General features: G+C 31.1%; 1 protein-coding gene and 1 pseudogene across 1 annotated transcript; both read left to right on the forward strand.

Annotated features, from left to right (window-relative positions):
• The first annotated feature begins 477 nt into the window (after positions 1-477).
• On the forward strand, positions 478-2,204 carry LOC145051096 (photosystem I reaction center subunit IV A, chloroplastic-like; annotated as a pseudogene).
• A 4,859-nt stretch (positions 2,205-7,063) lies between these two features.
• On the forward strand, positions 7,064-10,031 carry LOC145051099 (protein FAR1-RELATED SEQUENCE 5-like). Its single transcript, XM_078999237.1, has 7 exons — positions 7,064-7,151; positions 7,460-8,067; positions 8,162-8,250; positions 8,431-8,687; positions 8,766-9,197; positions 9,276-9,340; positions 9,531-10,031. The coding sequence occupies exons 1-7, from the start codon at positions 7,064-7,066 to the stop codon at positions 10,029-10,031; spliced, it is 2,040 nt and encodes a 679-aa protein (XP_078855363.1).
• Positions 10,032-10,298: the final 267 nt, after the last annotated feature.

Consider the following 10,298-nt stretch of genomic DNA (forward strand, 5'->3'; position numbering starts at 1 on the left):
TAAAAAAAATAAAAATAACAAAAAGAACAGATAAATGGTTATACAAAATTAATAAATAATCAATATATAGGCAATCTAATATGACCATTGAAAATCAGTTTTAATACTGTTGATATATAATGGTTGTATAAAAGTTATTATTTGATCCTAACTTCTAAATTATTAAATAGTCATAAAGGGTATGTTTTTTATGTAAATACTAACATCTATTTTGTAACATTTCAAATGGATAATTAAAGAATTTGTACCCAAATTCAATAGGCCCATTGGACGAGTTTATCAAACGAAATGGAGGCGAACGTTATCAAAAGGAAAATTTTATGTACACATAGCAACACGATAGTGTTTAGATCGAACGCAACTCCAAGAAGAACATACCCTCAATTAACTATAACCCTCTAAAATTCAATTGCAGTACCTGTTGAGTGTTGACACTTCCACAATTTTCCTAATCTAATACTTCACATTTGGAGCGAAATGACATTATGCAGTATTACATTTGCTGCTTCTGGATTTGTGGTGAAATCAAACATCAGCTACACCTTTGAAACATTATCAATCAAGTCCACAATGGTAATGTTTCCTTCCAAGAACACAAGAAGTTCACGATTGGTTGTGAAGGCTACTAAAGAAGCTATGACGCCAGTGGCCGCCAGTGCTACATATATCGATGAAGACAAGTCTAAACCACCTCCGATTGGACCCAAAAGAGGAACATAATTATGTAAATGCTCTGATTAAAACAACATATATTACTTTCAACCATCAGTTCATCTCATAAGTTAACTACCATAAGAAGTTTCGCATAAATTGGTTAAAATTGTTCATCACTTAAAGAATGTCATGTTTATAATACGATAATCCACAAACAGGTTAGAATTCTAAGGAAGGAATCCTACTGGTGTTGGATCAGTTGTGACTGTTGATCAGGTAAAGTCAAACACACCATTCTTATTAGTGTCCATTAAAGTACACTATGTTGATTTCTTAATTGTGAGTTGCAGGATCTTAACGCCCGATATGCACTTGTTGTGCGATTTAACAAACTCAACTACATAAATGTATCAACAAACAACTACAGGTTAGATGAGATCGAAGAAGCTAAGAGCTCATATTTTGTTCAATCGAGCCTCATCTGTTACGTTGATCAATAAAAGAAGCCCATATTCATTGCAATGAACTAGATTCTAGTATGTGCAACTTGTAGTCTCTTACTCTCTTATGTGCTAGATCAAGACTCTAGATAGTCATCAAATTCACATAATCCTCCCTAATAAATAAAGAACTCTTTGCCACATGTCACACTCATTGATTTGGGCACGTGTCATTTTGTGGTTATTTTCAATTAATTTTTTTCCACATGACATTTGTGGTTTATTTTCATTCTATTAATTTTCACATAATATTTAAATGTAATAATAATCACAATAAATATAATAATAAATGCATATCAATTTCATTAATTGACTTCCTTCTAATTTCAAAAATTTTAAATTAAAGTTTCATTAGTTTGTTTTGTTTATTTATCTAAATTATTTGTTTAGTTTAAAAAAACAATTTAATTTTAATAATTCAATATTTTTCTATTTTTTTTATAAATTCAAATTTCTCAAATGTTTAGAATTTCATATTTTTTTTTCTTTTAAATGAACCCATGTAATACATGGGTCTTATACCTACTATTAGAATTAAATGTTAGAAAAAATTACTGGAATTCTCTATGTGGTTTGCCAAAGTTTCGTGTTTGGTACATATCTATTTTTTTGCACTTAGATGGTCCTTAAGTTTTTATTTTGTTACGGAGTAAGTCCATGTCTAATAGGAAATTACTATAATGCCGTTGACATTTCATTTTTCAGTTTTTTAATTTAAGAGAATGAATCATTTGATTGATTGACTAGTGCGACCCACTTGAACTCCCGGTTCAACCACTCCATCACCGGTCACTGGCCACCACTGGTTACCAGCCACCATCACCACCACCACCACCAGTCACCGACTACCACTCACCTCTCAAAAAAACAACTTTCTTTTGTATGTCCATTGGTTACCGACAACCACCACCGATCACCGACTACCAGTTCAACCACCCCCTTGCCTCTCCACTGCTTGAACGACCCTTTTGTCTCTCTATTGTCTTTTCCGGTAAAACTCTATGGCCTCCAATGTTGTTGAAGCTGAATCGGAAGGTCAGCGCTGCGTGAACTACCCGTCGACATGAATCAACGACGTTGCCTTCTCCATCATCTTCAGATATGTCTCCTTCAGGCAGACAGATCCACCTCTGGAGAAGATGAAGCTGGTGAAGGGTAAAGAGAAACAGCGTCATAAAGAGAAATCGATGTAGTAGATGGCTCCGACGAGGCGGAGTAGATGGCGATCCATGGGTCTTTAGTGGTTTCAGGTGGCGTACATAAAGCTCTGACGGTGATTCCGATAATAGGAACCATTTCTGAGGATTTTCCGACAATGGGACAGTGGTGGCTCCAACGAGATCAGAAATGTTGGGAAGAAAGATACAACATCGGAGTGGGGAAGAAAGGTTAAAGGGGTAGAGGTGGGCCTATTTAATCTATGGTAAATGCAATAAAAAAAAAATTAAAAATGACAGAAAATAAATAAAACAAAAAAAAAGGATGAGAGCAATATAGTCATTTTAAGTCTAATAGAGACTAAATCCTTAGCAAAATCAAAACTTGGGGACATCCAAGTGCAAAAATAAAAAAAAAAGGGCCAAACATGAAATTTTGATAGACCGACGATTTCAGTAATTTGTTTTATATTTTATCATATTTTAAATTGCTAATTTGTTTTATATGTTATCATATTTTAAATTGCTTTTTCAATTAAACGATTGTATTTTGAATATAATCCTAATACAAATATTTTATTATTATTATTATAGTGGGATAAAAATTGCAAAATATAACGTTTTCAGTTAAAAAAGAAAAGAAAAGAATATACAACGCTAAATTTGATATATTTTTCGAAATACCTTTAATAACAAAAATTGAATGTATGCTCCTCTAATATAGGGAAATAGTATGATATTACAATGCACATCAATTAGAGTATGTTATTTTTTTAATGCAGTTGACCCATTACATTACATCCACGAGTATGTTACTTTTTATTGCAGTTAACCCATTACATTACATTCATTGCAGGCAACGTGAACCTTAACTAAATTCTAAATGGCCTCTCTCTTGTATGAAACTACATTAACAATTGAAAGAAAGGGCAGGTTCTAGTTAAAATATAGGAGGTTCAAGATCCACACCACTTGGACAGAAATGGTTAGATATGTTGAAAATCTAGAGAATGAACATATTAAGGGGTGTTTGAGATTAATTTTTAAGGTTTTGGTAAAATAACTTTTTGACTGGTGAATATAGTTTTTAAAATATGTTTGTATTTGCTTTTAGGGAAAACCAACTTTTCAAATTAAAAGGTCTCAAAATCACAAATTGCGGTTTTTGAAAAAACAATTTTTCCTTCTACACAAAAAGTTATTTTGAAAGATCTTTTTATTAGCCAAACAGTTTTTGGGTCTTTTTTGACTTTTTGAAAAAGTCAAAAATCGTTTTAAAAGCAATCCCAAACGCACTCTAAAATATTAAAAGAAATTAAAAAAAATGAAAGAAATGGAATTAGAGCGGCTAGCAATGTGAGAGACTTTGAGCTTTTGATCGAGCATCAATCATGCCTTGCTCCTCTTAATGAGGTTTTTAAAAAAAAAAGGTTAATAAAAAATAGGTTTTTTAAAAAAATATTATATTTTAATCATTCAAAATTATATATTTTGACTCTTTAAAAATATTTGTCCCCCATAAAAAGTTATAAAAAGAAAAAATTTGTCCCTTTTTCGAAAAATTCTTAGGTCCGCCCCTGCTCTTGATAATTACTCTAGCAGTCCAACCTCAATTTCAAATCTCCTAAACATTCAAAATCAAAGAAAAAAAACTCGTTAATATTACAAGTAAAGAACAAACGTATATATTTCAAGTTTTCCATCAAATAAAAGAACAAGAATTAAGGCTACATGGAATGATTTCGTGACAACACCGGTAAGAGGACTTGGCAATGCCAAGCCACATGTGAACACCACCCCTAAGGGTCGTAACTACCTAGTGGTGTGGGACGACTTACACTTCATTATGTGTGTGTGTGAGTGAGAGAGAGAGAGAGAGAGAGAGAGTATCACTTGACCGTTTTTTTAACGTTGGTAATATTAGAATAAAAGTATGCAATATTCTATTTATAAACACTATTTAATTACTTTATACACTATAGTCCATAACACATTACACTCATATCATTATCTCTATAAAAAGAATTTTATTCACCAAACATCAGAAAATATATCAAAATCCAGATACCTCAAACACTCCATGCACCCCTAAGGATCGTAACTACCTAGTCCATAACACAACACGTGGTTAATACCTATGTTTTGAATCACCAACCAGAGGGTTCATGTACATGCTACTTCTAACAAACTCGCATATTCAACTATTTTTTCCAACAACCATTCCAATAAAACTACTTCCAACAACCAAACCCTTACAAAACACCAAACGAATTTCAACAAACTCAAACCAAACCTTCCCAACCCCTATCTCCCCACAATGATGATACCGAAAGGGTGTCGAAAACTCAACCAAAAGCATCAAGAAGGCACACCAAAGAAAAAGGAAAAAAAAACTCAAAAATATTGGGACAAAGATGAGGAAGTGGTGCTATCATAAGTTTATATTTCAATATCTTTAGATGGGATGACTGGCAACACCCAAACCAGGACGACAATTTGGAATCGTGTTCTAGCACACTTCCACTCACAAATGGGAAATTTTGAATACCGAACTTATGATGTTATCAACGGCGCAAATGACACGAGCTAAGAGTTACTTGTACAAATTTTAATTGAATCTACATTAATATCACAAACATGCGTCGAAGTAGGTGCAATGATTTTAACATTTTAAGCACCATTCTTCAAGAATACAAAACCACCCATTGTTAAACACTTTGGCCATCAAAAAGTGTGGCGTAATATGCGAGAAGATCAAAAGTGGGTCCTTGATCCGATCTCACTTGGTCACTCACAATCCACCGACTCCAACAAATAAGCGAGAACTTCGGAGTCGGATGTGGTTTTGGATTTTGACCTCAATGACATCGGCGACGACGATGACAACGAGAAGCCGCAGGAAGTCACCCTACAATGGACGATGGGAATGAATAAAATGAAAAGACTGACATCATCATCGATAAAGGACAAAGGAAAAAACGTCATTGAAACGAATGTTGTGCAAGTACTTTCGCAAAAGCTTGTCGATCATCTTATTTTCTTCAAAAAAAAGTTAGATATAAAGACTTCAACTTGAGTAGAGAAAAACGAATGTTCAACACCTTAAAAATTAAAAACACGCGTCCCATCCGGATCTTCCACCGGCCAACTCAAGCATTTTAACAAACTCAATGCAAAATGAAGGATAAATATAAAGATTATAATTTTTAGTTTATAATATAATTTTTAATTTTATTATAAAATTTCTTTTAATTTTTACTAAGGTTTTTTAATGTAATTTTTTATTTTCTGTTTTTAGTAATGTAATTTTTATTTGATTTAATGCGAGTTTTATTTTGTTTTAGATAATGATGTGTCTTTATTAAAATTATGTATGTAAAAATGAAAAATATATAGAACTATAGAAGATATGGAATGATGAGTATTTACTAAGGTTAGTAATGATGTAGTGGGAATATGGTGAAGCTGACGTACGTCACCTGAGTTATACATTTTTTGAGTAATATCCTTATGGATCATTCCTTATAGCTTAAAGTGTGTCCTTGTCTTTTAGGCAAACATTTATGGGTGTGTTTGGCAAAACTAGCTGGTAGTTGGTAGCGGATAGTTGGTAGCAGGTAGCGGATAGCGTTTGATTTTGGAACGTTTTGTTGAAAGCTACTCCATGTAGCTTTTGATTTTAAAACGTTTTATTTAGTTTAAAAGCTAAATGCTTCTATCGGAATGAAACTTTTTCATTTTTACTAGCGTTTTTCCTAAAAACTATATAGAAGCCCCATGCCCTATGTCTTTTGAATTATTCTTTACTATATGGGAGAGTAGGTTACCGCCTTAGTGATTTGGAATTACAATAAATTGGGCTAAAATCACTAATATAACACATGACATTGGGCTAAAAATCATGCCCATCGGGCCCAGAAGATGGTGTTGCCCTGGGTCATCACCTACCTCAACCTGGGATTGGGCTAATTCGAGTTCTATCACAAGATAACATTTGTGGGTTCAATTATAAAAGCACGGCTTATTTGACGAAGTGACATTTTTATGCAAAAATATTTTGCAGAAAAATTCAAGCTTTTTTTAACAGGAATAATCGCAAAACAATTTTGCAAAATGCATTCGCTTGAGTTGACCATTCCTATTTGTTTTAGGAGTTAACCCTAAATGTAGTGTAAAGATCATCTAATAAACGTCATTTAGCACTTTATTTAACTTCATAACTCAAACTTTTTTTGAGCAAGTGTGTATTTGATAACGAGCTTTTAAAATGTTTTAGCTTTAAACTTTCTAAAAAGTCGTATTAAAGAAAAAGTTTTGATGAAGTTTACAAACGTAAAACATTACTTTATATATATATATATATATATATATATATATATATATATATATATATATATATATATATATATATATATATATATATATATATATATAAAAGTTCAAATGAGAAAATAAAAAAGGTTAAGAATTGAGGAATCATTCTCAGCCAATCATTTATCTAACATGTTCAACTTAAAAAAAAGCACGACGTCCCTTTTTTTATTAAGGGTATCTTTGTAAATTAGCAACTTTTTTACATAGAAGTTATCTGTTTGTTGTTATCAGTTTCCAATTTGATGATATCTTTAGCTCGTTTGAATCAGATATGAGGAATTCATTATGAATATTCTTTTCTTCTTTACGAATCTTTTTGTTAGATATATTCGATATTAAGATTGTTTTTGTTTATTTATACAGATCATTTGATTTATTATGTCGAATTCTACTGTTATTGATGGTGATTTGTATTCTTCTATGAGTGAGAGTGAAGAAGAAGATGTTGAGAACTCATTTTTTGAAGGTATCAGTTATTGAATTATTTTGTTGTTTTTAATTTTGGTGATTATCATTTAATAAATTGTTGTCTTATTCATATATGAATAAACGTGTGATAATTGTAATTTCGAATTTTTTATATTTTTCGTTTTATTCATATATGAACAAGTTCTGTTTGTTTTATATATTTTGAATGCTCATGAATTTTATGTATTCATATATGAATGTTTTTTTTTGTTTTATTCATATGAGTTTTATGTGTTCATATATGATTTGTTTTATTCATATATTATTGTTTTATTCATGAATTGATTTAGATTTATAATTTTTTAGGTGGTGAATCTTCGAGTTCAGTTCATGATGCGCAATATTGTGATGATATAATTGGAGAACATGTCTGTAAGCCAAATGTACTTGTTCAAATTATTCCATTTAAGGGTTTAATCTTGAAATCATTAAAGTTGGATATCAAAATGTATTCTGAGTATGCTGAAATTGGTGGTTTTGATGTGAGACTGAGCACGCAGTCAAGGTTTGATAACAAGATTATAAAGAAGAAACATGTTATATGTAATCGTGGTGGCAAACATAAAAAGAAATCTTGTGACACATTGGGTACAAGTGGTGTTAGGAGGAAACGAAATTCAAATTCAAGAGCTATTGGTTGTCAAGCAAAGATTATATTTGAATCTGTGTATGGAACTCCACATTATAAAGTTTTTCAGTTTGATGAACTTCACAACCATCCACTTGAGAAGAGAAGCGATTTAAAAAAAGCGAGACAAATGTCATATTCAGAAAAAGAGTTTATTGTGCGTGCTTCCACATCAAAAATAGGTCCAACTATGACTCATAAGTTGAGGGCAAGTCTGGGGGGTGGGTATGAGTTTGTAAAGCCTAAAGTAGTTGACTATAAAAATTTAAGGATAGATATCAACAGGGTTATTGGTTATAAAGATGCCCAAATGATAGTAAACACAATGAAGGACCGTCGAGCTCACTATCCAAATTACTCATTTGAGTTTAATTGTCAAGATAATGTTTTGGGCTGATGAAATGGAGAAGACATATTATGCCGAATTTGGTGATGTTATATCGTTTGATGCGACTTTCCGAACAAACAAGTAAGTTATTCTATCTACTTTTTTTTTTATATCTTATTCATATATAAATATTTTTAACTTTATGTTTAATGTTCAGTATTTATTATTGAAATATTGTAGTTGTATTCATAGATGAATATTTTTATATTCACTTATAAATACATCAAAAATTGACTTTAATGAACATTTTTTGTGTGTTAGGTATCGAATGGTTTTTGTTCCATTTACTGCTATTGACCATCATAAAAAATCAGTTATTGTTGGATCAGAGTTGCTAAGCAATGAAAGCATTGAGTCTTACTCTTGGTTGCTTAAAGCATTTCTTAAAGCTCATGGGAAAGAACCAACACTTGTTTTAACCGATCAAGATGCTGCAATAAAACAAGCTGTTGAGAATGTGTTTCCTAATTCAAAGCACCGATTATGTATGTGGCATATAATGAAAAAGTTGAAAAAAGGTATTATTTTAATATAATGAATATTGATTGTTATTTTACTTATTATTATTTATTCATTTATGAATATTTTTGTTTTAGTACAAATATCAGATGATTTATTTACGAACACAGATTTTAGAAAAACTTTTTCGAAGCTTGTTTGGGACATTAATATGAAACTTGATGTTTTTGAGGTGAAGTGGGGTTTGCTTATGAAGGAATTCAATCTTGAAGACACAAGATGGTTTAAAGACATGTTTACAATACGTGATTCATGGATACCTAAATATTTTAGTAATATTCCAATGTGTGGTTTGATGAAGACTACGTCGAGGTCAGAGAGTATGAATTCATTCTTTAATACATACTCAGAAAGTGGGAACTTACTTTTAAATTTCATGATGAATTACGACACTGCCATTCAAAAGCAAAGGAATACTCAACGAGATCTTGATAAGGAATCAAAGAAAGCATCATATAAAATGCAAACACCTCGAGAAATAGAGCTGCAAGCATCAAAGGTTTATGCATGTACATTATTTTTTGAGGTGCAAAAAGAAATATATAAAGCATGTTTTTTCTGTACATACTCATATGTTGGTATTGAAGATGGTTGGGAAGTTTACATTGTGCAGCACAACAACAGTAAAGGCGAATTTAAAAATGAATTTAAGGTAATTTACTAGTTTTTTTATGAAAAATGTAATAATATTCATATATGTATATGAGAATATTCATATATGAATATGAATATGAATATATATGAATATATGAATATTCATATTTTCATATATATGAATATATGAGTGTTGATATGAGTATTCTTATATAAATGTACATGTGTAAATTTTGTTTTTGTATCAGGTTGAAATAAAAGCTGAAGAGAAAGAAATAAATTGCAGTTGTGAATATTTTAAGCGTATGGGTGTTTTATGCAGACATGCTTTTACAATAATGGTGAGATGTGGTGTTAAAGAAATTCCTGAAATGTATATTCTGAAAAGATGGAGAAAGGATGTGATATCAAGAAATTATTGTTTTAGTTCTCTTCAATCCGATTCAGGTGATTGTGAGAATGTAAAGCTAGTGAATGATTCATATTATAGTTTTGAATCATGTTTGGATATTATAAGAGACGACAAAAAGAAATTGATTTTGTTTGCTGAGAAACAACAAATAATGTTAAAGGAACTTGAGAGTGATTATATATCTGCTGGATTGAAAAGCAAGACAGATGGTGAAGTCGTATGCAAGCTTTTGGGTGTTATTATTCCTATTCCAGAAGAGATTAATATTCATGTTCATGAAGTTCAAAGCAATAAAGATACTGGAATCAAGAAAAAAATCCAAGTGCAGGTGAAGTAACATATGAAAATTCTAAAAAAGAACATAGAATGTGTTCAGGATGTGAAAAACGAGTTCCACACAATTTACGTACTTGTCCAGAAAGAGTTGGAGCTGCTAAATCAGCAAGAGATAGTTAGGAATTTTTTAGTTTTTTTTTTAATTATGTTTTTTGGTTTTATTCATTTATGAGTATATGCAGATAAAAGCAATAAACAATAATATTCATGTATGAATAATACACATTCATATTGATACAGTAAATTGATATGTTGATATTTGTTTTTT

Source organism: Lactuca serriola, chromosome 5 (genome assembly GCF_051521515.1).
Source record: "Lactuca serriola cultivar US96UC23 chromosome 5, Lser_US96UC23_V15, whole genome shotgun sequence".
In the NCBI taxonomy this organism is placed as follows: domain Eukaryota; kingdom Viridiplantae; phylum Streptophyta; class Magnoliopsida; order Asterales; family Asteraceae; genus Lactuca; species Lactuca serriola.